Source organism: Alosa sapidissima, chromosome 9, assembly GCF_018492685.1.
Source record: "Alosa sapidissima isolate fAloSap1 chromosome 9, fAloSap1.pri, whole genome shotgun sequence".
NCBI lineage: Eukaryota > Metazoa > Chordata > Actinopteri > Clupeiformes > Clupeidae > Alosa > Alosa sapidissima.
The window spans coordinates 3,436,570-3,463,616 of NC_055965.1; the positions used below are offsets into that span (position 1 = coordinate 3,436,570).

The 27,047-nt window shown below is 42.4% G+C and overlaps 4 protein-coding genes across 5 annotated transcripts in view; 3 read left to right on the forward strand and 1 right to left on the reverse strand.

Annotated features, from left to right (window-relative positions):
- stx8 (syntaxin 8) overlaps positions 1-7,033 on the reverse strand; it is a 44,746-nt gene extending 37,713 nt beyond the window's left edge. The window contains exons 1-5 of the mRNA XM_042102994.1: positions 6,879-7,033; positions 5,816-5,915; positions 5,584-5,678; positions 4,268-4,378; positions 894-1,021 (exon numbers count right to left, since the gene is read on the reverse strand). Coding sequence (XP_041958928.1) covers positions 894-1,021; positions 4,268-4,378; positions 5,584-5,678; positions 5,816-5,915; positions 6,879-6,895 — 451 coding nt within the window. The 5' untranslated portion in view covers positions 6,896-7,033. The remainder of the gene's footprint in view (positions 1-893; positions 1,022-4,267; positions 4,379-5,583; positions 5,679-5,815; positions 5,916-6,878) is intronic.
- Positions 7,034-9,750: 2,717 nt separating this feature from the next.
- On the forward strand, positions 9,751-14,516 carry LOC121718140 (TBC1 domain family member 24-like). Its single transcript, XM_042102988.1, has 7 exons — positions 9,751-10,550; positions 10,741-11,764; positions 12,020-12,175; positions 13,005-13,068; positions 13,170-13,268; positions 13,419-13,629; positions 13,894-14,516. Exons 1-7 carry the CDS (start codon positions 10,211-10,213, stop codon positions 14,037-14,039), a joined length of 2,040 nt encoding a protein of 679 aa, XP_041958922.1. The 5' UTR covers positions 9,751-10,210; the 3' UTR covers positions 14,040-14,516.
- Positions 14,517-14,935: 419 nt separating this feature from the next.
- On the forward strand, positions 14,936-22,804 carry cfap52 (cilia and flagella associated protein 52). 2 transcript variants are annotated; one of them, XM_042102989.1, is made up of 14 exons: positions 14,937-15,113; positions 15,240-15,439; positions 15,749-15,885; positions 16,070-16,198; positions 16,354-16,453; positions 16,678-16,794; positions 17,204-17,304; positions 17,566-17,736; positions 17,957-18,105; positions 18,264-18,409; positions 18,539-18,690; positions 19,104-19,206; positions 22,037-22,148; positions 22,444-22,804. In XM_042102989.1, the coding sequence occupies exons 1-14, from the start codon at positions 15,056-15,058 to the stop codon at positions 22,620-22,622; spliced, it is 1,854 nt and encodes a 617-aa protein (XP_041958923.1). In that variant the 5' UTR covers positions 14,937-15,055; the 3' UTR covers positions 22,623-22,804. The 2 variants fall into 2 exon arrangements, with proteins under 2 accessions (XP_041958924.1, XP_041958923.1); XM_042102990.1 differs by lacking the exons at positions 22,037-22,148; positions 22,444-22,804 and adding an exon at positions 21,773-22,020 and having other exon boundaries at positions 14,936-15,113.
- A 1,736-nt stretch (positions 22,805-24,540) lies between these two features.
- Positions 24,541-27,047, forward strand: part of usp43a (ubiquitin specific peptidase 43a) — an 82,476-nt gene continuing 79,969 nt past the window's right edge. The window contains exon 1 of the mRNA XM_042104747.1: positions 24,541-25,649. Coding sequence (XP_041960681.1) covers positions 25,023-25,649 — 627 coding nt within the window. The 5' untranslated portion in view covers positions 24,541-25,022. The remainder of the gene's footprint in view (positions 25,650-27,047) is intronic.

The window sequence follows — 27,047 nt, forward strand, 5'->3', positions numbered from 1 at the left end:
TGTGCATGGAAATGTAATCAATGTGTGATGATGACTTCAAACACGGGTGAATGAGGCAAAATGTGCCCTCTCTTGTTCAGATCATAGATCTGCGGAACAGGTTAGTGTGGCCACACATCTACTTGGGCCAAGGCCGGTTCTATCAGAATGCAAATCCACCCACGCACACATAAGCTCTCAGAAATGTGGGGTCTCTGTTGGAGGGGGGCTGGAAAAACACTACAGAAGGACACAAACTCCTGCTCAAATAAGCCATCTGCAAGGAGGAAGCAATTTGTGTGATTTGACAAGGAAACCATTTGGGGATGACGGGGCATTGAGCTGGACTTGTGACACTACAGGCCAGCCAACCTACCACCCGTGAGTCATCCTGCACTTTACCCCCCATGATGGCAACTGTGGTCATTATTCTTGCTGGCAGGGCCAGTTATTTGACTGAGTGTGTCAGAGTGTGTGTGTGTGTGTGTGTGTGTGTGTGTGTGTGTGTGTGTGTGTGTGTGTTTGCATGCAAGCCTAATATACATCCACTTACAATATTACAACCATCTGAAGGCTTTTAGTGGATTATTGAGATACTGACCTTCCTATATGACTAGTGTCAAACTTAAATGTACCCACATTAGCATCAAACAAACTAAAACACGTTTCAAGTAAATAGGCAATCATCTCTGAGAAACTTCTGCCAGAATTAAAGTAGAGCAAATGAATGCAGAGAAACTTTGAATGATGTAAATCTTTGAGAAGTTAGATGCTCAGGCCCTTTTTAAAACCTAGAGTTTATTACTGTCAGATGGAACAATATTCATTTCAATGGTAATTACGCGAAGGTGGGCCCTAAGTAAGTGTGTCACTAGGAGATCGGAGATCTATCTGTGGGATTGGTCTAAACAAACCTTCGATGATTTGCTGCTGCTGCTGTTTGATCTCCCCAAAGTTGAGTCCACGTGTTTCTTCAGTCTCGTCGACGAGCCATGGATTCACCACTCCGCCTTGCCCACCCCCACTGGACATCAGCGTTGTCCTGGCGACACACATAGAAGGCAAGCAGACAAGGGTCACCATGTGCACACCGATCAGCAATGCTCAAGCCACTTGCTACAAACTAACACACATAGTACTAGTAATACACATACACAAACCACAGCATAGACACTGATCAGTAACTTCACTTGAGCAATCAATCACAATAAAAGCAATCAAATGTGTAAAACATATGTTCTCTAGAAAATAAACCAAAGCATGTTTACAATCACACACAAACACACACACACACACACACACACACACACACACACACACACACACACACACATACACAGACAGTGTTGTCCAATGGTGTTTGAGATCAGAGAGAGAGCATGTTTATTTAGCCAACCGGGACTGTGATCCACAAGACGAGGTTGAGGCGATGCGTCACACGCACCGAACAACCAGAGGGCTCACCGCATGTAAACAGGCCGCCTAATGAGCCCAAGGCCTCGGGGGCTACTCGGCCACGGCTCTCGGCTGACAAGGCTCGCAGCAGTGAAACGACGGTCCTGCGGTTTTGCGCTATTCTTGCTCTAACGAAGACAAGCTGTGCCGCCGGACCCCAGGGCCAGGCTGCGGCGAGGGCTCCGGGTCCTCTCACAGCGCAGTGTCATCTGCTGGTCAGAGCCCAGGCCTCGCCACAGCAATGGAGGGAAGAATTACCCTCTCTAATGGGACAAGTGGTCAACAGTTGTAAACAGCGTGGTGAGGGGGGCATGGGTTACTGGTGTTGTGGCAACTGTTTCCGGCAAGAACACAATGCGATCTATAAAGAAGCGAACTTTTAACATTCTTTCTTCTGCTCACATCTTTTTAAAATCAAATGTGAAGAATATATTCTTCATGTTTTGAGACAAATTAGAGGGAAGCCATCCTATTGTCTTTCTTTTGTTTTAGAGACTTGTTTTAGAGGCTTCTAAGCATTACATCAAATACCCAACAAAATCAGGCAATCTGTGTCTAAATGAACCTTCCACCATTGAAATGTTCCCTGGTATGCCAGCAACAATTTTGGTAATCGGTTATTCGAGTTGTGTCACGTTTAAGGAAAACAAATATTGCAAAAACTTGAATATATAACTTTTAAAAATAATATTAATATTAATATTTTCTTTTATATACAGAAAACTAAAAAACATTTATTTGGGAGTGTGGACAAACCAAAGCATTTGAGGACATAATCTTGGGCTTTGCGAAACACTGATTAAGAAACACTGCTTTTTTCCCCACCATTTTCTGACATTTTATAACTCAAAAAACGAATCGATTAATCGGGAAAATAATCGACAGATTAATTGACTATGAAAATAAACATCAGTTGCAGCAGCCCTATTCCCTGGTCAGTTTGGTACAGGCTAATCCACAAAGCACTTCAAGGGAGCTCCCTTCCTCTCCTCTCCACTGCCTTTCCCTCTCATGTGGGGCTTGGAGGCAATTCCAGGCTATTTGAGGTGCTGTCTCTCTCCCGCTCAGAGGTGCCATTAATCCCGGGCGGGCGGGCGGGCGGGTGGGATGGCGAGGTCGTCCGTTGGCACTAATCTCTCTGACATGTTTGGTAACTCTCGCACTGGGCGGCGGCGCTCCACTTCCTCCTCGGCCGGGTCTCGCCAGCGTGAAGATTAAAGTTTTATCCAATTAACCTCCCACTGCGTCTGCCAGGTTCATCGGACGGATCTCCGCGAGGCGTCACACCAGAGCGTGGCCGGACAAAAAAGGGCCGCAGGTTTCCCGAAGGGGGCCCCCGCGATTTAAACTAATTACGATGTCTTGCATCATGATCAAATATAAAAGAGAGGATGCCGAGGAAGGGGTCGGGCAGGGCTGTCCGGAGCCTTCAAACATCGGCGCCATGTCTTTTTGAGCTTGATTAGAGGCTAATCTTTGACAAATGTATTGTTTCATGAATGTGATAACTCCCCCCACACTACACACACCTTCCCAGGGAGGGGTTGGGGTTGTGGGGGTGCAGAAATAGTTCAGGTTATTCAAGCGAGGCTAATACCCACCAACTCCCAGACAAAGACCACACACTGAGCCCCATCTCCTAACCTCCAACCCATCCCCCTTCCTCTCAATCTCCACAACTTTTTTTAGTAGTAGGCTAAACGTTTTTTTACCCCTCCTCAAACACACCAATTTTAAACAGTTGGATCCCATGATGAAGCTTGAACGATGTACTTCATTAGCTGCCATCTGATTCAGTTACAGTACTCAACCGGCACAACTGGTACGCCGTCCATAAAAAGATTAAAGCAGCCGTCCCACACACACTTTAAGTGGATGAATCGAGCGGAGCGGAGCAGGTTTCCTTTTGTAAAAATGTACAAAAGAAGCAGGCGTGGATAAGCCCTGTAAAAAAAAAAAGATGCCTTTGAATTCCCCCCATTTGATCAGTGAGTGATTGATCCCCGTTTCAGCCCAGCATTAAAAACAAAGCAGCAGGATCACACAGCGCCGATCGGCCTTGCCCACCGTGTAAAAGCTATGCATTAACCTCTTGGCCCGAGAGTTATTAACAGAGCACGGTCCTGCCACATTGCTACGGCTAGATCCTCTCCTACTTTAAATAAAAAAGGAGACAGGAACTAGACACAGGAAGTCCGTGTCAGTGGTCGGAGACCGGCAATTTCCCTCAGCGTCCAAACACTGAGCGCCTGAGGTGGGCAGGTCAAGCCTGACACGGGGGAATGACGCTGTTGTGCTCCTGGACCCTGCTCAAGAGCTGTCACTTAGATTAGCAATAATAAACGCACTCAGGATATAGCCGGTGGCACACGGCGCTTTGATTCCCCCTCTTTGGAAAAGGATGTAGGCTCAATGGAGAGTGATAAACTGTAAACTGATCTGACCAGGTGTGACAGGTGTATATGTGTACGTGAGCATGTACGTGTGTGTGTGTGTGTGTGTGTGTGTCCACGCACCAAACAGACTCCCCATGCTCATTTTGGAGGTGCCAAGCGTGTGATCAGCGCCCCGGCTCCCCTAATGAAGTGGCTGGTCGGAGGGGCAGCCTCTTGGAAAGGCCAGAGAGAGACTTCCGATTCGCCCAGCAGGGGTCAGACCGCACGGCTAAGCAGGAGTCATGTGGAAAACCTGACGTCTGCTAAGTTATTTATTGTAACACTTTTTTTAGTGGACCACAGGGGTACTACTGGCACAGACCACCACAGAAAACATGTCAGCTACTGCAGTCTGTAGAGACGCCACAGGCAGCTAGAAGCACCTGGCGGAGTCTTACCTGGCAGGCTCAGCCTCCGAGATCTCTCCTTTGAATGTGGCCAGAAGTTGCCTCTCCTTGGTCACCAGGCTGTCCAGTAGGCTCTGTCTTCTGTCTGCTTCGGACTGAATACTGAGAGGTACATGTCAAGGACTACAGATGCAAACAAAGGGGAATATTCAATTTTGGGGAAAAAAAAGAAACTAGAATTCACATTCGCTTACTAATTAGAACATGATGGTCTAAATTATCTATCCGTATTTTCACAACTCAGTGACTTTAATACTGTACATTGTTAAACAAAACTTGTGTCTCTTGCAAAATTTCCATTGGGCTCGTTCATAGTAATGATATAGTTTAGACATATCTTGCACAAATTAATTCTATAAGATTAATTATATTAAAATCATATGTTGACTTATTGGATGTGCATCCTGTAAAAATCTAATACTGTAGGTGTTGTTTGTTAAAAGTTATAAAAATGCTGTTGTACAGTAGAATTGTGACATTGGGTGGAATGAGACAGCATCTTTCCCTGCATGTTATTTCTGTTTTGTGGGTCAATTTTGTAGTTCCCCTGCTGTTGGTGTTTTGTAGGCTGTGAGGTGACCGTAAGGTTTGCATTACTGAATTCAGTCAGGAGTTTCCAGACAAGTACACAAAGTCTTGTGAAATAAAAACTACAAGGAAAAAGCTTATACGGTTAATACATTAATTTAAAATGATTATATTTGTTACTGATTAAACATTTATTATTTATATTTGTTTACTACTATACTAGAAAGGGCAAATATATTCTGAGCACGTCTTCAGCCAAGTCATGCCACACTGACATACACTGACCCACTTTCCACTGTGGTAGTACATGTAGTGTACTTTGTGTGTGAGGGTCAGTGTTTGCATGTGCGTGTGTTAAATTAAACTCAATCAGCCTACATGTCAGGGAAAAGACCAGCGGACAGATTTCTTCACTGTCAGTTGTGTCATTCATATAATCTACTTTATAGCAGTGCACTGCCCTCTACTGGTACTGAAAATCACTCACTAACTGGTACAGGCTACACCTGTTCCTGTATCAATAAAATGACAATGCTGTCATGTATGACATTCTGTTGATCTACCTTCAACACATGAACAAATCTGCTACACATAAAATATTTATGTCATAAAGATTTAGGGAAGTCAGACAAGCCTGGAATGGACTGGCTGTGAGAAACCTCTACAGAATCAACAAAATCCATCAAACTGCACAAATATGTTGATATAAACGTAATGTTTTGAAATGGTGAAACAACTGACATCCAACAACAGACCACACTGGACTGGGAAAAGGATACATGCGACGCTGGGATGAGGCCCGGATGAGAGTCTCCCTCAGTTGCGTTATGTTCTGCTTCAGCTTCTGTAAGGACGCTCGCAGAGTCATGTTAATCTGGACCACAGGAGGGAAGAGACCATTTTCACCGTTAGTTAAGAAACAAGCAGTTAGAACAGTGACACTCAAAAAATCTTTGAAGAACAGGAAATGCAATGCAAAGTAATGCAAATGTCAGTGGAAAGAAATGCAACCTTGGCTGTGTTCCCTCCAGTCCTCTGTTGTCTGTTGCGCTCATGAATATTTTCAGCAATTTCCTGAGCCAGGCGGCATGTGGCATCATAGTTCTGTATCCTGTGAAATAGATATGGATTGGTTGACTACTTTCTTACACATGACTTGATCAGACCAAAATAACATGATTAAGGTGTATGGTATGAAGCCCTATGTTGTGCATACAGAACAAGCATTGAAACTCAAAACTTTGTGCTAATTTTTCATGAATTGAACTTTGTGAATTGCCCATGACTGTAGTAAAGACTGTACAGACCATCAAATACAGCCTTTGCGTATACAGAATTAGTCTTAGTTCTTCTACTTTACCTCATGAAAAATGAAAGCAAAAACAAACATGTTGCGTTCATATTTGTGTTCAGAATATTTTGTAACATTTAAATAAGACCAAGCGAAGCGAATGATATTAAACGTTATCATGTGCCTCGTCTCGACCAGACTGTATGGTATCGACATTCAACAAGCAATTCCTCGAGATTTCAATCATGATCACAAGGTTGTCATGCTACGTGCATGGTCATGTGATGAATGTTGTTGAAGTTCATATTCCTTGCCATGTTTGCCATCGTCTAAAATGTTTCATTAGAACACGTCCTTGAGTTTCGCTTTGGCAAAAGAGAAGTTCTAGATAACATTAAGAGATCAATGATAAGTAGCCACTAAAACCTCAGCGAGCTAATTCAAGGTAATTCTGACAACACTATCATGGATGACGAAGAGACGCTGTTAGCTTAGCAAAATATTTGGAATGAGTATCTATCCACTTAACAACATCCACTTTACATAAATACGACAATATTCGTCTGACTTGCCCAGCTCGTTATATGGTTAATCTGAAAGGCCAGTCACTAGCATGATACCTTGCTTGTCCCAAGATAATGGATTCTCCAACGTTAGCTAAGTTACAGTAAGATAGACAGCTACCGATGACAAGCTAGCATGCACTTGACCATGCATGTAAACCAAAGGGGAGTTTTGGTTGACAGTATCTTGTGTTTCCGTGTTCCGTCTTGAAATGCTTACCAAGGATCTTGAGACATTATTGATCAGTATAATGACGATTCCGTGCTGGAACCAACAAACAGTTGCCAGTGAAGCTACTAGCTGTCTTGCTAAAAGCAAAAATTACAGTGCCGTCTACTTCCTGTTTGGGTTATACGTCAGAATGATGGGTGGTGAGGGACAAAATTGTCTTAAAGAGGCAATGAACCCTAATTTACGGCCATAGACGGCAAAGACGGCAGATATTAGCCAACTCAACTCTACTGTAGACTTGGCTGTACATATCTATTTTTGGGACTTTCAAGAAGGGTTTAAAGACTCATCTGTTGATCTTACATTTAATAATTAATTCCCTTACAGAGTTAGGCCTATGGCTTATGTTTGTTGTTTTGTTAATATAAAAACTCATTATTTTCATTGTTGATTTGATATTGTTATAGCTGCTATATTGTTGTTAGACTAAAATTATGTATACTTTTCTACTTGCGTTTAGCCTCCACTACATCCCTGCTTGAGACAAAACGTTTCTCAGATGCTTCCTGCTAATTGATCGAATCCTCATTACTCAGTTATCAGAATAATTTAATTTAATTTAATTATTACTTTTTAAACACTTTTAAACGATCTTTTTTAAACTAACCCTTTTATACTTTGATGTACCTTGTGTTTTTTGTGTTTTCTTTTTTATTCTTTATTTTTAAACTATTCTTTGACTATTGCCCTTCTTTGCTTTTATTAGAGTACTGTAGCTGTTACTGTTTGCTTTTGTTTAGTAACACATTGAATGACCTCTGTGTATGACATACACTAGGCCTAACTTGACTTGACTTTACTTGACATAACCACAGCCACTTCTCTCTGCTCCACCTAGTGAAGTAGTAAGTTCTGGGTATTTTCCAGGCTAACCCTTATTTATAGTCTATGGGCTAACCTGAAAAACATATAGAGACTCCACCCTAAGAGTCTCACAGTTGCATAAATCCAGTTCATGTTCACAGCCAAGAGGTGGGCACAGATATATCAAAGAGTCAATATGGGGAATGAATTAACCTGTTTAATGTGATAAAGTCACAAGGTGTTTGGGTGACTAACATACCAATGTTCTTATCAGTTTCTTCCTCTATAGGTTTGTAATTAGCCTACTGAGACTGTAACTAGCTTACTGAGACTGATTAGCAGTCCCCCCCCCCCCCCCCCCTCCCACACACACACACACACACACACACACACACACAATGAAATACAGTATGCACTACCCACTAGCATCTGTGTTGTTGTTGTTAAAGTAAAGTTGTAGTGCATCCTGTTTTGTTATTAATATTTGAGGTTGTTTGACATTTGAATACTTGTTGCATGTGTCAGTGAGAGGTCTGGTCGCTGTGGGAAATCCTCAACCTAGCACAAGAAATGTAACATATTTTCCAGTGTGCAGCTATAAAATTGTACACATTTAGACCTGGGGATGTGATTAAGATACCAAATAATAATTCCGGTTTTATAATCCTTTTTTGGACAGGGGGAAGCAACACTGGGACAAACAGTAGGAACTTTCTCTTTCAGTCGGTCAGCCCTTTTTTTTTGCTTGAGTGAATGTTGATGTTTCCTAATCAAACAATTTCTGTTTTGAAAAACAGTAGCCCCATAACTCCATAACTCACTTGTTCTTAGAATTCACACACAATGACATTTCAGTGTTTTGTATTGGCTTGTGGACATGTTAATAATATACTGTCATCACATTTTCCAAAAAACAACCAAATATGCATTTAAAAAACATTTTCAATTAGAATAGACATAATTATATTATAATTGATTATATTGACACCCTAATGAGCATTGTCAAGCCAAGTCAAGTCAGTTTTATTTGTATAGCGCATTTAACATGCACAGAGTGCAACCCAAAGCGCTCCACATAAGACATTGTCATTGACACATAGACTAACAAAGACACTAGCGGACGGACGGAGCGGCGTAGTCGCCAGCGTACCCGTGACACCAAGACATAGAATACATTTAAGAAATAACAAACGCAAAAGATGCCGGACAGAGCGGCGTAGTCGCCAGCGTACCCTTGACACCAAGACATACAAGACAGACAACAAACAAATTAATAAATAAAATAATTAAAAAATAAAAATAGAATTAGTCCAATTTCCAACCGGCTCAAAATATCCAAGGGCAATGATGACTCGCGTGAAACTGCGCACAGCTGTGTCTCCACAACCGATGATGCAACGCCAACAAAGTTCTTTACACTCACTGGCAGTCTGGAGATAACGTGAACGTTAGGCCTTGTTAGTCTGGAGATCACTGGAAGCATACCAGTCCGAAAGTCGTGGGTGATCTTGTAGATCAGCAACTCGGTGGACTTATAACAGCGACAGTTTGTTGGTCCGTAGGCCTAATGCAGAGTTCTTCAACGTTAACGTTAGTCTGCTCAATTCAGACTCCAGGCAGTTGGCATGGCAGCTCACAGGTCAGAATTAGCTCGGCAGATCTTTCGCAGAGTAGCTCCAGCTGCTGTCCCGAGAAATCCCCTCGACCAGACAGCGAAGTGCAGCACCGGCTCACAGATGGATGGGAAGGATGTAGGCTAAGAGGCCCAGGGCAAAAGCTAGCCATAGCAAGCTCCCAATGGACAGACGTTAACAACATCAGCCGACTTGAAAGCAGTAAAAAGGACTAAGAGAATAACACGAAAACTATCAAAAATAACGTAAATGAAGAGAGAAAACATTTAACTAGACAAATCAATACAAAAAATAAACATGACATTACATAAAATTACGAACATTACATAAAAACAAACAAAAACATGATGCCATTTTTGTGATAGCAATAGATCCTTTTGTATATAACTAATAAATGCACATTTATTGTCTTGCACTTGCACTTCCACATCTGACTATATGATAGTTAATCATGGTAAAGTTCCCACTTGTACTTCCACATCTGACTAAATGATAGCTTATCATGGTAAAGTTCCCACTTTTATTGTAATAAGCAGAGGCTATCCAACTACACACCTGGGGCTCCTCACTTAATCAGAGTTGAACTTCACTGCCCTGTGGGGTAAATGTCACTCATCAAACTGTTGTTTGAAGTCATGGAGTAGTATTTGGGAAACACTGACTGTATGGCCTTTATGCTGGCTACCACTGCACAGAGCAGAACAAGGACAAGGGAGCTCATAAACAGATGGTACACCACCATCATTTGGAACGTACCACCTGACTTGGAAGTTTCCTGGATTGAACAAAACTATTCGCCATGGGCTTCTCCACTTCAAACTCACATCTGCTGCCAGACCAGAAGGGGAAAAGTCATACAATTTAAAGTGGGCTGAAGAAGTTATGATCAGTGTGTCTTCTCGGTCAGATTTTGCCAGTTTGGCTCCAGACACATCATCCCTGCTGAGCAGCAGAAGGCGATCTCACTCTCTTCAAGAAGAAGAAGAGCCCAAGCATGACTCCCAGCAGACTCGTCCTGTCACCAGGGTTGGCAGACCTCGCTCAAGATCCTTCTACAGTTTTGAGACATCTGAGGACAACAAAGAGGAAAATATTACCTGGTGCAATGCTTTGAGTCCAAAGACAAGGTCTTTATTACAAAACGATGTGGGAAAAAATGCGGATAGTACAACCAAACCTGCCCGTAAAAGGTCAAAGGCCAACCCAAACAAAGATCTAAATGGTAAGTTTTTTGAAGGGGTTGCTTTTTTAAATTTCAATAAGCAGAATGCAAATCATTTCGTAAGTATGTCTTCATATTTATTAATGATACATTAATCCTTTGCAAATTTGTCCTGAATAAAATGTTCTTCAAAAGGATCCAAGTTTGAAAGTGAAAAAAACCTTAAATGGTAAATGTTCTCCATTTCCAGGGAGCAGAGGCAATTTGAAGAGTGTGCCAATGATGACCATCACAGAGCCAGACAACTGGGAGATTAGTGCAGGTTCAGGTATGAAGTACGGTCAGTATGTGGAATGGGAGAAAATTGATCCCGAAGCTGCTGTACGTTATGGGCAGATGCTCGCCAGCAGCCATCACGAGCTCAAGTCCATGGGTCGCACTGGCTTCTGGGCTCTGCCCCACACCCTGAGGGCTAAAGCTTACTACCACATCATTAGCAGCATTGCTAGTGAGAGCACTAACCAAGACTTAGACGTCTACCATCGTTTAACCGAGCAGCTGTTTGAGGACCAAGGAATCAGCACACACCCGTATCCAGTGTTCATGGAGGACGGTGAAATCCCCAGGTATTGCCTCAACAAGGCTGGCTTGAACTCGGTCAAAAAGATTCTGGTGTGCATCAGCAAGCACTGTCCTGAGGTGACGTTCTGCCCCATCCTCCCGGCGCTGGTCTCCCTCCTGCTCCACTTCAGCGAGGACGAGGCTCAGTGTTTCCACAGCATCTGCTGCCTGGTGAACTACACCTGCCCCACCAAGCGCTACATCGACCAGACCTTCCACACGTCCAGGGCCTCCTGCATGACCTTCGGCGACCTGGCCAACAGGTACTGCCGCGGAATCCGCAAGCTCATCGCCAGCTCCCACCAAAACCTCTTTGAGTTCTACTCGGACTGGATCATGTGGATCTTTGCCGACCTGCCCTTCACGTACGCCATCCGGGTGCTGGACGTGTACCTGCTGGAGGGGTACAAGGTGCTGTACCGGGTGGCGCTGGCTCTGCTGAGCCTGTACAAGGTGTCTGTGGCCTCGCGAGTGGCCCATGTGGATGATTTTCGGAGGGACATGAAAAGCTTTGTGCAGAACGTGGCCAGACATATTACTATTGAGAACCTGCTGAAGAAGGCGTTTGGAATTCTGCTCCCTCCCCGTAACAAGCTCCACTACCTCTTCCATGCAAACAAGGATGCTCTGATCCATAGAGGCATCCATCAGAGGTAGGGGGATTCATTACTTTTGTGGCATTCTTTTTTCAGTTCAACATTTCTATATTATTGAAACATATCTATTATTATTGTCATTACATTTGTATGATTCCTGCCATGTTTTCTGCCTCTGTGTATAAAAGAAAACTGTATGAACAAACAACCTGTCTTACATTCAACTGGAATTAACACAATCTGTAATACTTTTTATGTACATAGAACTAAAACGTAATGTAGACCTAATCACTTTTGCTTTTGCTGATACAGGCATTGCTATCAGTGCCTGGACCTGGGGAAGTTCACCTCCAGTGTGGTGACAGAGACGGAGATGAGGGTCGTCTGGGCTTGGATACCTGAACGTTTCGCCCTCTTCAATCCCACCAGGCTGTTCAGCATTAAGGAGCATGGCAGGAGCCTGTCCACGTATGTTTACCTTAGCCTTGTCTTAGGATTCACCTCAGCAGTCACAATAAGTCAGGGTTCAGTTGCGTAACACGTCTGTTTTTGGTGTCAACTTGTTTTCCCATATTCTTATTATAGTGTGAACCGAACCCGCATTGCAATTTGATCATTTCTGTGAAATGCTTTCAACATGTTCTGAAGTTCCAGTCAGGTCATGGATACATGATCATCATCATCATCATCAACCGTTTTTTAATCAGGGAGAAATTGACTCAGCATCAAGCTCTTTTACAGCAATGCCCTGAGTTACAAAACAACAACAATAATCAAAACAACAAAACAAGAACAATAAAAGACACAAAAGGCAAATAATAATAATAATAATAATAATAACAAATAACTAATAAAATAATAATAATAAATAGAAAGAAAAGAAGGGGAATGTATAAATAATAATAATGATATAAAAGGTCAAAAAATGAGTCAAAGCAAGAACATTGTGCAACAGCCATATCATCAATCATACCCTTAATTGGTCTAGTGACACAAACCTATCTAATTTCAATGATGTGTGAGGACATGAACTACAAGGCAAAAACTTAACATGAGTCTTCATACGATTTTTTTCCCAAGTTCAGAAAATGAGGTTTATGATTTTTTAAATGCTTGACGTTAGTCACAGCACAGCAGGCAAACTGAATGCACACAGTGCCATACACTGCCATGTCTACAACCTCACAGGAGAACCATGTTGGAATCTTTATGCTTTGAGTGATCGGCATGTCAAATAGCACATTACCATTTCTCTGGCACTATACAAATACGTTTTTTTCCCTCTCTTTTTGTGAAGGTTGTATTCCCAGGTTGAGGACCACAAGCCAACTGTTTTACTTCTCAGAACTGCAGATGAGGAGGTGAGAGCAAAATGTGATTTCTCTTTATGTAGTCATTGCAATTTTAATTAATTTCAGTCATGCCCACGCTTAACTCCATTTCCTTTGAACCGTGTTGTTAGGTCTGTGGTGCATTCTTAGCAGCTCAATGGGTAGGACAGAAAAACCATAGTGGGGAGGAACTCTCATTCTATGGAACTGGAGAATGCTTCGTTTTCACAGTAAGTATTTATCATGTACTAACTTAAAAAATGTAAAATCTAATATTTTGAAGCTAAGTCATTCAATTACAAATGTGACTGGCAATATGTTGCATTGATCACATGTGAATGTGAAGATTCCTACATCTATAACACAAATGTCCCTCTCAGCTGAGACCAGGCATGGAACGCTACCAGCGTGATCTGACCCTTATCTCAGGGACACTGAACAACGCTGAGTCCCCCAAGAAGCAACAAGATGCCCCATCTGCAACATGTCCTTTGGGGTACCTGCAAAATCACCAGAGTATAAGAAGACACCCTGGTGGATGCAAGTTCAATTCAATGATCTTGGCAGGGGATGAAAAGAAGTTCATCATTGGTGAGATCTTTAATCCTGTCACTAAACATGTTAAAGTTAATTTCCTTATATGTTCCCTTTGTTGTCAAAACCAAAAATGATATGTTGCTTGATTATATGTCTGTAAACCATGCGTCCCTCCAGTAAACAGTCCTGTGAACTACAGGGGAAAATAAACCCTGTGTCAACAATTCAAGGAATTGCCACTCTATGCTCAGTGACATTCAGTGTGGTTATTTACACTATACATCAGTCTGACGTCAGGGTGTCTGTTTGTACTTGTAGGTGGCAATGGGGGATCAGCACTCTGTCTGCAAGCTGACCTAACAGAGGCCTACACGGAGCGTTGTGACACGTTCGAGAGTCCTCCACTCTGCAGGGGCCATTTCAAGATCCAGTCCCTTGAGGTGTGGGGTATCCAGAGCCCCTAGTCCCTGTCCGTCGTGTCCCTCAGGACATACAGAGGGAGCAAGAGGAAGAGGAAGAGGAAGAGGGTGGAGGATGTTTTTTTTTTTTTAATGAATTATAATAGTGAACAATAGCATCTTTACGTTCATTGTTATTTCAGTGCTAAACAACCTTGAATACATATCCACACTCATTAGCCCTGGCATTTTAAATACTTTAATAATGTGTTATTTTCCTTCTATAGGCTATATCCATTATTTTCCCAGATAGTTCTGGAAATGTCTGAGATCATCTCAACCATGTCATGCTGTATCTGATTTATCAGCATGTTATCGAAATGAACACGGTAGTCTATAAGTATTCCATTGTGATTCTAAATTGAGTCAGGCCGCAGTTACCATAATCATGCATATGTAATACACCAAGTTGTTTTCTATTTGTAAGTTGTGTGTTTCTATGATGTAATTTCTCTACATAAAATATACATTTTTCACGTTTTACATGATCTCAGCATTGTCTCATTTCTTTTGTAAACACGTTTAATTTCAAACACATTTTCATGATCCAGCTCTACGTCCCCTTGCATCCACTGCAGTCCTCTGATGAGTGTCTGTATGTTGGTCATTCTATCGACGCTCAAGAGGTCAAAGTCAAGTGTTTCCTGGAATTATTTACCTAATGCTCTACGATCTAGCGATAATTTGGGGATCTTCATTTGTTTACCTCCTATCTAACTAATTATTTTTTTTTCGAGAGTCAAGGTTTGCACGCCTGTATGTTTAGGCTATGGGTATGGTTGTTACATTTCACTGAAAACGTCGTTTCCAATGCGCTGGTGATGGGATCCGGTGCATTCTACTGTGACACAAGGTGACGTCACAGTCAGTCTCCCAGCAACAGAGCCAAACAGACTCTTAGCAACAGGTTGCTCCTTGTTGGAATTATCAGTGTAAAGTTCGAACTGTTTGCATGTCGAACTCTTGCTAGCTTGGGGTTGTTTGGTGCAAGGAAATAACGTGAAACCTTGCTAAACACAAGTATGGGGAACGAGCAAGAGGTTTCTCGACTTGAGCTTGAGGCGGTCATAGGCTTCAATGGTAGGCAAGCGCTCGGATCCCATAGATAATATCACTATTGATGTTCTTTCATTAACCGATAACCTATATCTTAGTCATTTTAAAAGGTAATTGATTTGACCTATTTGGACCATTTTAATTCCACAGGACATGTATACTCCGGACTAAGGGTGCATCCCGATAGAGAACATTTGATCTATCCTCTGGGGTGTACTGTAATTCTAAAAAGTCTCAAAAACAACAAGCAAACGTTTCTTCACGGACACACCAACAATGTATCCTGTGTCAGTATATCCAAAAGTGGAAATTTCATCGCATCTGGTCAAGTCACCTTCATGGGCTTCAAGGTAAATGAATGGTATCACTCATGTCGTAAAAGCAAGTCATTTGCCTATGAGATCGGAGTCTGACGTGTTACCTTTTGATGAGAATATGAACATCTTGTGTTGATACTACAGTCAATCCTAGTTTGATTGTGGCTTATGTCAAACACCAGGCCTAAATAGCCTCAACTTCAATTCCCTCTTCCTGACAAACAAGACCAAAATGACTGTGTTGAGGTTATAATCTAATAATTTCCTGTTGTCCATGGACGAATATGTTATTGATTTGTGATTATGAACAAAAGGATTCTTCTGGCTGAATTTGAATTCTAGGCTGATGCCATCATCTGGGATTTTGCCAAAAAAGAGATGCATGCACGTCTTCATCTCCACAAAGCCAAAGTGGAGGCTCTTGCGTTCTCCCCAAATGACAAATATCTTGTGACTCTTGGTGGACAAGATGATGGAAGGTGAATTGTGTGTAAACATTACAGTAATGACAAAGTGTCCTTTAAAGAACACAATAGTATGTACACAAAGTGCCTCTGTTTGCATGAAATACCAGAGCTGACTTCTGCATAATGACTTTATGTTATTGACTGTTAAGTATTGACTGTTACTTCCTGTTTATGTGTTACCTGTTGATGTTTCCAGTGTTGTTGTTTGGAACATTGAGACGGGTGAGGCCATCTGTGGAAGCCCAGCCTCAGCCCACAGCGCGGGTCACTGCCTGACCGTCCGGTACTCCAACCTGAACGACAACGTGTTTGTCTCAGCGGGAAAGTATGTCACTCCTGTGTGTGTCATCATAGAGCGCAAATGCTCTGTTTTGGAATGGGACGTTAACAACATGTTTTTGTGTAAACAACGCCTAGACTATATTCTGTTTTTGATACGTGGAACTGTTTTGATTATGACATTCCATGTGTTCCTGGCAGTGGCACCATCCGCGTGTGGGAGCTCGACCTCCCGAACAGAAAGATCCGCCCCACTGAATGCCAAACCCGCCAGCTGAAGCGGATTGTCAAATGCATCGAGGTGAACTGTTTACTCACCTGTTTACTCACCTGTTTACTCATCTGTTTACTTACATGTTTACTCACCTGTTTACTCATCTGTTTACTTACATGTTTACTCACCTGTTTACTCACCTGCTTTCATCCCATTTGACTAACTTTTATCATGTTTAGTAGCTTTTCATTATTAGTTAGCCTGCTGCTTAGTAATCCACATGCATTCTCTTCGCCCCTGTTGCTTGTCAGATCCCTGAGGATGACAGCTACTTCTACTGTGGAACAACCAGTGGAGACATTCTCAAAGTCAACTTCAGCACGCGGCTCCTGAATGGCTGCGGACCCGTCAAGCACAAATTCAGTCAGGTGGGCCGCGCAGGCAGAGCCATTAGGGTGCTGATTGAGTTTTTACGGGCACTTTCACCTGCCCATTCCAATTATATGAGCCATATCTCTGGGTGGGATGCATACGGTGAACTTTAATTGAAATTTATTCCCATCAGCCAGCTATTAATAGACACGTTTTTATGGAACAAGCCCCCTTTTCATTCATATCTCAAAAATTCAGCACATGAACATAACTCTTGTAGAGTGGTAGGTAACAATTTTACCTAGTACACAGACAGCACACACCCCCTCTTTTCCGCCCCTGCACTTTATGATATGCCCTCTTTTCCGCCCCTGCACTTTATGATATACCTTGTATTTATGTTCTGTCCACAAGTGTAAAAGCACAAGTGTTGTTGATTGTGATGTTCCTGCTGTGTGTCATCAGGGTGTGAATGCTATGAAGATGCTGAGGACAGGAGACCTGCTGGTAGGCTCAGGGGATGGTATGCTCACTATGTGCTCTGGGACCAACTTCAAAATAATAAAGTGAGTGGGATACGCTCTGTTCAAAACCATTTAAACTAGAATAGCCCAAACTGTTCAAAAAAATAAAACAATACTAATCCTGACTAACTGGCTACTGCAGCCAGTTTAAAAACATATCAAACGTACACATTAAGGCAAAAGTAATGCTATGGCTATTTTATAGTACCCATTTCACAGTCAGACTGACAAAAGAGAGCTCATTCATTGGGGGGCAGCTCTGACGGCGCCTCATTGACATGCGTCTCATGGCTGTTCTCTCAGGAGCGTGCAGCTGGAGGGAAGCGTGACCTCTGTTGCCCTGCGTGGAGAGGGGCATCAGTTCTTCGTTGGCACCGAGGCTGCGCAGATCTACCGCTTTGGCTACACGGACTTCAAACCCGAGCTCTTCTCCACCAATCACAACAGCGCAGTGAAGGGTGTGGCATTCCCTTTGTGAGTTACACAGCAGGGAGAAACACACTTAGAAGATTAAAGATTCATTAAGGAATATCAGATATTTCCCAAGGTGCAATTTTCTGAAGACACTTTTGAAGATGCATCTTTGCAGAGCTACATGTACCGTGTCTCGCTCATGTACTGGTTGTGAACACTAGAGGGCGGCATTTTCCATGTCTCGTCACTCTTTTTGTCTCTCTGTCTGTCACTCTCTTAGCGGGTCGTCCGAGCTCTTTGCCACCTGCTCAGCGGATGACATTAGGGTCTGGCATGCCGACACGTCCAGAGAGGTGCTCCGGATCTCTGTTCCCAACATGACTTGCAATGCACTGGACTTCATGCGGGATGGCAGAAGCATTGTCAGTGGTGGGTCTCAGTCAGCAAAGACCAGACCTATGTTCCATGTCTGTTCTCTTTTCAATCACCTGACAGCATAGGTCATAGTTGTTCATGCTACTATACGTTTGTTTTCTTTACTTTGATCCATACTGTGCATAGAGGTGATGTATTCTACTCTGTCACAGCCTGGAATGATGGGAAGATCCGCATCTTCACCCCTGAGACTGGTCGTCTGATGTTGGTCGTCCACAACGCCCACAGTATGGGTGTGATGGCTATCGCCTGCACCAGAGACTGCCAGAGGATCGTCAGTGGTGGAGGAGAGGGACAGGTAACCTTAAGCTACTCAGTGCTTGACTCCTGGCTTGAGCCTGGTTGTGTTTTGCACCTCAGGGCCGCCGTAGAAAAGGCCTTTCTGGTTGTAAAACAGCAGGACTGACATTATGTTGGTGTTGTTCAGATCCGTGTGTGGGAGATTCTCAAGGGATCCTACAGGCTGGTTGAGACGATGAAGGAGCACAAGGCATCAGTGAACTGCATCAAAATCAAGAGCAATGATAAGGAGTGTGTCAGTGCCAGCTCAGATGGAGCCTGTATCATATGGGACCTTGTGTGAGTACCACTGATTAGGCGCCTCACAATTGATTCAGAAGGGATTTTACTCTTTCATTTGCAATATTTGTAATTCTGATGAATGGCATTTTGGTTGTCAAATCAGTCTCAATAGCCCATTTGAGAGGCCATTTGCTAGATGAGAGAAAATATTAATTTGCCCATTCAGTACATGCCTATCCCCAGGTGCTGATTAATATTCAGTTCAATTTTCAATTCAAGGTTGCTTAATTAGCATGACTGTAAGTACCATGTTGCCAGAGCACAAAACAGCATAACCATTTTTACAGAAACAAATAGAACATTGACAACATTAAGAGAAACAGTAACATGTATCATAATATCATCATGGTATTGAAATGTTTGGCAGCTTTTGTGATTGGGTGACGTTGTGAGCTCACCTCTGCCCGCAGGCGTTACGTGAGGAATCAGATGGTCCTGGCCAACAGCCTCTTCAGAAGCGTCTGCTACCACCCCGAGGAGTATCAGATTATCACCAGTGGCACGGACCGAAAGGTAGTGAAACTTCCACTACGGTAACAGGACGCCATGCAGATGGCCCGGGCTGAGCGTAGTCCAGGATTAGATTGCATTCATTCATGAAATGATATAAGCTGATGGGCTTGTGAGCACCCGTGTCTGGAGCTCATTAGGAAACACAAATGCCTCATTCCCCCGGTTTAGACTTCAGTGGCATACTGTGTGGAAGAATGAGGGAGAGAGATTAGCCAGAATTATGGTGAGAGATAGAGAGAGAGAGAGGGAGAGAGAGAGAAAGAGAGATAGAGAGAGAGAAAGAGAGAGAGAGAGAGAGAGAGAGAGAGCTCTCATGTGGATTCAGTGTGCCCACGCCATCCGCGCGCGTCACTGTGCCAGCCGTGCCATCTGCTTGCTCCAGCACGCTGTGACAAGTGTTTGGTTGGACACCAACCTGCCCTGCACTAACTCCTTCATTCCTGGGATCCCAAGCTACAATGTGTGGAGAAGGAGATGGTGCTTTGGCACCTCGCTTGGAGACCAAGGGGGCTGTGGGGTTGGCACATTTCTGATTTTAGGGGTTCTAGGATGAGCTGGCTTGTCTCTGGGGCTGAATGTTTATCTGTGTGTTTGTCTAAGACCATCATGGTCTGCTTTCAGGATTGTAGTGTCAATCTTCACGGTGTGTAGCGGTGCGGCAGATTGTTCCTGTGCCAAAGGAGTGAGAGGGGGACAGGGCTGCATCAGAAAGTGCGTCATTCATTCACATGTTACCATGTCCTGGACATGAATCTCTCTTGTTAAGCTGCTGTGTGCTTTGTGTGTTGAGGGTGAAATGGAGCTAATATAAATACAAATATGGATCACATTCTATAATATCACCAGGTATTAAAGTGCAATCAGTGCTACTACTACCACTATGGTTAGCTTACTATTAGCCAACTAGTACTACACACTACACACTAGTACTACACACTACGCACTACACACTATGCACTACGCACTACACACTACACACTACGCACTACACACTACGCACTACACACTACGCACTACACACTACGCACTACACACTACGCACTACACACTGCACACTACGCACTACACACTACACACTACACACTACGCACTACGCACTACGCATTACACACTACGCACTACACACTACGCACTGCACACTACACACTACGCAGTACGCACATATACGAGCTGCAGCAGTAGCAGAGTAGACTGGCACATGAGGTCATGATGGAGAGAGAGCGACCTCGCTGAGATAATCCATCACTCCTCAGAGGATTTGCATCATGGCTTCTTATACAGACTAATCCAGTTAACAATGATGAACATTCGGAATAGGAAGAATAAGAAATGTTTTGAAATGGAGAACGCAATTGTGCTTTAAGCAAATTTATATAGCTCGGGCCATCGTTTGGCATGAATGGTTATGGTAGCTCTTGCTTTATTTGTCTTAGGGTGCGTTCGTAAATTGCCACTCCGAGCGCTCCGAGCACACTTAACCGTTCTTAAATTCGGAATTGTCGTGTATTTAATCAGAGCTTCACACTCTCAGAATGTCCAGAGTGTGTCAGATTGAATTTACGAACGTACCCTTAGTTTCTGTGCTTTAGTCTCATCACATACAATTCCAGCATCTGCACACATTTATACATTATTTTCATACATCTGCACACATTTATACATGATTTTATTTTTGGGTATGACAAATAAATCTACAGAAGGAAATTGGATGACTAGTGATGCGTAATTACAATGTTGTGGTTATAAATTGCATTGCATATTTGATTTAATTTGACTGTCCTCTACACAGTGCAGATTAGTCACAAGGCTAGTATATTGAAGACCCTAATTGGTGCTCTGCTGTCTTTTAATCCAATCGCTTGGGGAGTTTAAATGAGTTTAAAATATTACCAGAGGTCCCCCCCAAAAAAGAGGACAATATGGCATGACAATGGAATTACCGGTAAGATAAATTTGCACTGTGATCACTGTACATGAAATTGTGTTACATTGGTCGACCTGTCCAGACTAAATTGCCATGACTATGATTTGTTGCTCAGTGCCAAAATGAGTTAATAGGAAATTGAAATACATTCTAAAATGAAGTACCCCTATTTCAGCACACAGATGAAAAATATGACAAGCCTAATTTAATTTCGCTCGAATACATTGAGCAGGACAACAGAAGCCAGCAGATACTGCTGTATTTGCTTTATCATTAAAAGAAGTCATTCCACAGCTTGGCACGGTGAACACAGCCTCATCACCCCCCATCCTTGTGACTTCAGCGTTATTGCCTTTGTGTTGGAGATGGACCTTGAAGTGAGACACAAACACAAAAGCATGAGTCAAAGCCCCTTATTTTAATGATGAATCATCCTTCCCCTTCCTCACACACTCAGTTTGAAAAATTGTAATTAGCTCCGATGTAAAAATAACCAGAAACGATGTGATGTGTGATAAGTGGTATTTGTGGTATTTGTGATCTATAAATAACTCCAAAAATCGTGTTGCCCAAGACAGCTGATCAACCCTGGAGATGATTAGCTCACATTTATATACACATTTGTGGGTTTAACTCCAACAGATTACCATTTGATACACAGAAATTATGCAGTTTCAATTTCCTTGAAGAACAGCCTTCCGGATAACAGAACTACACTGATCCGATGACAGGGGGCCTTGAGAGAGTAATCGACTCCAGAGATCTGAACACTAACGTAGAACACCAAAGGTTTCAGTGATAATTCAGGAGAATACAGTATCGCAATGGCCCGCAAACTGCCTGTTGAAGTGCTCTAGTGCTGCTATGGTGCTATACGCTGTGTATTGTTTATGTTTTGATTGACAGATTGGTTACTGGGAGGTGTATGATGGGTCTGCCATTAGAGAGCTGGAAGGGTCCCTATCAGGAGCCATCAACGGCATGCATATCACTCAGGGAGGGGACCATTTTGTTACTGGTAGGTGCTCATCATCTCTGTTGGGAGACATTGCTCACTGTCTTGCAGTGCCTGCTTTCTTTAGCAGATTCATAGTGTGGCATGTCCAAACTTAGGACGTTCTCCACAACACTGAGAGCTACAACAAGTCCAGCTAATCAAACATACGCTGGCCTTAATATTTAAAACAAACCTTTCTGCTGCCCTTCCCATCAAAAATAAAACTATAGAACCCATTCTATGATTTCTGTAATGTGATATCCTGGAGCCCCAATCTATGCTTTTCTTGACTCTTGGCTCTTGGCTCTTGACTCAGGTGGTGATGAGAAGCTGGTGAAGGTCTGGCACTACTCCGACGGTGTGGTGACCCACGTGGGCATCGGACACAGTGGCAACATTACCAGCGTGCAGATCTGCCCGAACAACAAGCACGTCATCAGCACCAGTGCTGACGGAGCCATACTCCGCTGGAGGTTCCCCCACCCCTCCACCTAGAACAGAGAACAGAGAACACAGAACACACACAGTGGCAGCCATCAATCATACATCACACTTGCCCAAGCCCCATTTATTCACACTTACCCAAGCCTTCACATTACCATGTCTGCCCCATTTATTCTGATTAGTAGTCTGACGATATCCATGAAGTAAACAATAAACTTTAGTTTGGTCATGAATACCTGATGTTTAGTTGAAACAAGATCATTACAATATGACAGCAAAAAAAAGTATCTAGTTCTTTAATTGTATGTCTTTATTTGGTGAACATATTGACAGAGAATTTAAATTTTAGTTCAACTGATGGCTTAGTCCTAGAGATATCAGGGGGGGGCAGGAAGTGAGTGAGAGAGATTGGGTGGGATCAGACACTTGGACCTGAATATGGCACAGCAACAGGAAGAATCTCTCTCTGAGATTATGAAACAAGAAATCTAAAACAACCGGGAGATAAGGATGTGGAGCATGCAAATAAGCAAAAAGTAATTTTACCAACAGAATTATAGTAAATTAATAAACTGTGAATTATGGTAAATTAACAAAACATGTGTTGCTGTTTTGTGTACTGCTCAAACGTTTTATGTATTTGCATAAAGGAGGTGTTGGCATTAAATAACAAGACTGTTATTACAAGTATAAGAGGTATTCAAGTATAACAAGTTTTACTCATTGCAAATTAATTACAGCATTAGTTTCATTTATGTAATAGTCATTTAAATTCTTTGTAAACCTAACCCTATAATAATTATTTTTTTCTTCACTTGATTTACAGATGCCATAAACATGGCTTTAGAATTTTTCAAAGTCCACTCAATGAATACAGCCAAAGCTACATTCATAGTTCATATTTCATTAGAGCAACAACAGCCACCATTAGTACCGTAGTTACATCTCCAATGCCATAGTAGCCTATGGGGTGAGAGTAGCAGGTGCAGCACCTGAGCCAGTAAACAGTAATGAAACCAGTTCAACGTCATCACCTTTTAACCACAGAAACTGTTATTAATAGGTTGTGCATGAGAGCCAAGTCAAGTCACTTTTATTTATATAGCACATGTTTATTTGCACAGAGTGAGTGGTGGTGGAGATTCTCTGTGTTACATTTGTCTATACTGGTTATATTAACAGACTTTACATTGACTTGACCCAGTTTTTATAGAAGTATTCATGCTGGAAATCTCTACAGAGGAATAATCTGCTGTTCTTTTCCATGATGAAATGTATGTGTAATAACTTAGTGAAACATGGGAAATGGAATGTGGATGCTGAGCATGACGTTATGGACACCTTATCTTAGGGTACTATAGCACATGATTAACTTAATTTAATAATAAACCACAATTCAGATGAATTCATTAAATATTGAATTCTTTTTCGGAAATCAGATGTCTGTTTTAGTAGTTATATAGCTTCACATATTTATTACGCTGTAATCTAATCTAGTCTATTTTGCAATTTGATGTAAGAAAATTAAGTAAAAGTGGAGCTTTTCATGATGTTTGCTAAAACCTTTTTGAACCAGATTCTAGTTGACTGACTATAGTCTAGTCTTAATGGTAAGACTCCATTGAGGCCAAGCATGCCATGCTCATAATATACTGTTACTATGCTCTCATTCCAACAGTCTTACAGAGAAAGGAAGCTGTCCGAGCACCATGTGAACTGTGTTTGTGGTGGAAACTACAAGATCAACAGTAGGGGGCTCTTAAATACCTCGGAAATTAAACTCCTTTGGCTCATTTGAATGATGCGCCTTGGATAACCTCCATGTAGATGAAAACAAACAAAAGTGTAACAGCCTACGCACTCATTATTCCATATTGTGTATCTCATAGCTATACAAAAAATAGCTATGTAGCCTATAGTCCTAATGTTGAATGTGACTGGCAAATTATTGTTTTGGGACGCAGGTGAAGTCACAGGTAACTATTATCTGGTCTTCTGTCTGGGTATGAACCTCAGAGAACGCGACAGAATTGTAAAAGCAGATTAGGGCAATTCAGTTCCTAAAACAAGGGTGACACTGGCGACTTGCTGATCAGTAAATAGTGCCAACCGCGAGGCGGTAGGTAGAAGACCGCCACTGATAACGTGCGTACGAGTACAGAGAGAGAGAGAGAAGGAGGAAGTGTGCCGTAGTGAAAAGCATGGAGTTGAGGACAACTCGGCCAGCTAGTAACTGCAGGTGCCTGAGACAGTCCTAGACAAGCGAATTCACAAAGGCGGGGTGAAGTAATCGGAATGTCTGGGGGACATTACTCATGTGCCTTCGCACCGTAACGGTGCCACCGTGTATGTTTCACAGTGCGTTTTTAAAAAGAGGTGTTGGATACAGACAGGTAGGATTGTTTTCGTCTACCGTTGCAGTTTAGATTCACCGTCGGTGTTTCAACAATCATGGATACTCCGAGGGATAAAGTGAAGAAACAAGCTATTAAATCAAAATCAACGAAACGTAAAGACAAGAAATACAAATCAGGAAAGGTCTTCAGACGAAAATCTTTGAAATCACTTGGGAATTTTATGAACCGTATTTTGAAAACTTTGGGCACTTTAGCACACTTTGGAGACGTCGATCCAGCAGACGCCGAGGATGATGATGGTGGGTTTCGAGACAGTGTGGCGTGCACTTTGAGCGCGAACTCAGGGAATTTTAAAGAGGATTTTCAGGGCGCAAGGGGGAATACTTTGAAAAAGAGCTCTACGTTGTCTTCCCATGGATCCGTGAAAGACAGATTGTCGTGGTGCTATGGCGACAAAACTCCTGGCGTCTTAGGTTTGAAAAATCATGGCAACACTTGTTTCATGAACGCTGTGGTTCAGTGCCTGAGCAACACTGATCTCTTGGCGGAATATCTTGGTTTGGAACAATACAAATCGGATTTATGTCAAAGGAGAGTCAATGGAATAGTAAAAAACGAGGAGCTTGTTTCCGTCAGAGGTGAGGTGACGGAGCAACTGGCGGCTTTGGTGCGAGCGCTTTGGACACTGGAATACACGCCACAGCTGTCAGTCGAATTCAAGGTGGGTTTCTAAATGCTTCGTTTAATGAAGTTGTAAATGCTTTTACAACTCGTCAATACCTCACACATACCGTCGTCTGAATAATGTTTGCTAAAGTGTCCGCTTCAAGTGAAGGATGAAACCGTAATGATTTATACAGCCTATTTGATTTCGCATGACACCTCTTCATATCATTAATGCATAGTATTTCATTAAGCTGACTTTATTTTGGGTTGCGTTTTAACCAATGTTTTCATTCTAAAGTCGACACTGCTCGTTTCCGCGTGTGGTGCAGGTAGGCTATGGTTTCGGTGGGAGGGGTTAACTGACAGGTGCATAGTGTCTTTTAGGTTATCCATTGCTTAGCCCCACCCTCTCTCAGGGAAAAAATGCGTTGACCGGAAGGAAGGTGGGTTCTTTGACATATGTTTTAATAACTGAGCAGTGCGTTAGGTGAGATATTTTGTAAGTTGTTGCACCTTGCGTCAGGGTGGTCCCTCGTCAGCTTGCGGTACGATAATAGTTGCAATATTAAGAAGTTGAGGCCACCCTTGCCTGCAATGATTACCTTCTGATTATACCGAGGCTACTAGAAATGACAGCAAACGTTCCAACTGTGCAATGTGCTGCTTACAGTTTGTTATGATTATGTCAGACAATACTGGCACTCTAAATGGCCAGTCACAGCAGACACACAGGTGTGTCTGGATTTGAGTGTACATTGAAGTAGTATTAATATTATGCATGCTAAGCTTTTTCATTTAATGGAAAACATACTGATAGAAAAAATGGGTTCTAAATTCAAAGAAATGCTACATCTGACGAAGGCTAGATAGAGGTAGATTTTGAAATCTGGAAAGTGTCATTGCAGTCCATATTATAATGTAGTGGCAGTTAATATATTGAACCAGATTTAACAAAACATGCTTATTCAACATGTTTAACATACATTTTTGTCAAGGACGATGTGTTGGATGTAATGTGATAGGCTTTCCTAGAGCCTCCCCATTTATAACATTCTTTATGCACTCATACATATTTTGTATATTTCTGCATGTTCAATGCACAGTTGAGCAGGCAAGGAAGTTGTTTACCCATGAAAACAGTTCTTGAAAAGACTGGGTTGAGGTATTACAGAGTTACGTTGGCAGAGCACAGCAGATCATGCTTAGCCTTAGCCCTTAGATTATTTGGGCCTCATCAACCTATCAAACTGCTGGCTCTCTTACAGAGAATCACCACTGAAACTTTGATCATCATAAAACATGTATTTATAATTTATGAGAAAGTATTTGACTACTTTTGAGAGACGTAAAAGAGTTCAAAGTGAAAGGCAGCCTGCCTCTCTCTCTCTCTCTCTCTCTCTCTCTCTCTAACTCTCTGTGTGTGTTTGTATGTGTGTGTGTGTGTGTGTGTGTG

Coding starts and splice junctions, on each gene's coding strand:
- cfap52 (XM_042102989.1), top strand. CDS start 15,056: ATGGGGAACGAGCAAGAGGTTTCTCGACTTGAGCTTGAGGCGGTCATA. Junction 15,114..15,239: donor GGCGGTCATAGGCTTCAATG/GTAGGCAAGCGC, acceptor TTAATTCCACAG/GACATGTATACTCCGGACTA. Junction 16,199..16,353: donor GTGTTTGTCTCAGCGGGAAA/GTATGTCACTCC, acceptor TGTTCCTGGCAG/TGGCACCATCCGCGTGTGGG.
- LOC121718140 (XM_042102988.1), top strand. CDS start 10,211: ATGATCAGTGTGTCTTCTCGGTCAGATTTTGCCAGTTTGGCTCCAGAC. Junction 11,765..12,019: donor CATAGAGGCATCCATCAGAG/GTAGGGGGATTC, acceptor TTGCTGATACAG/GCATTGCTATCAGTGCCTGG. Junction 13,269..13,418: donor GAGAATGCTTCGTTTTCACA/GTAAGTATTTAT, acceptor TGTCCCTCTCAG/CTGAGACCAGGCATGGAACG.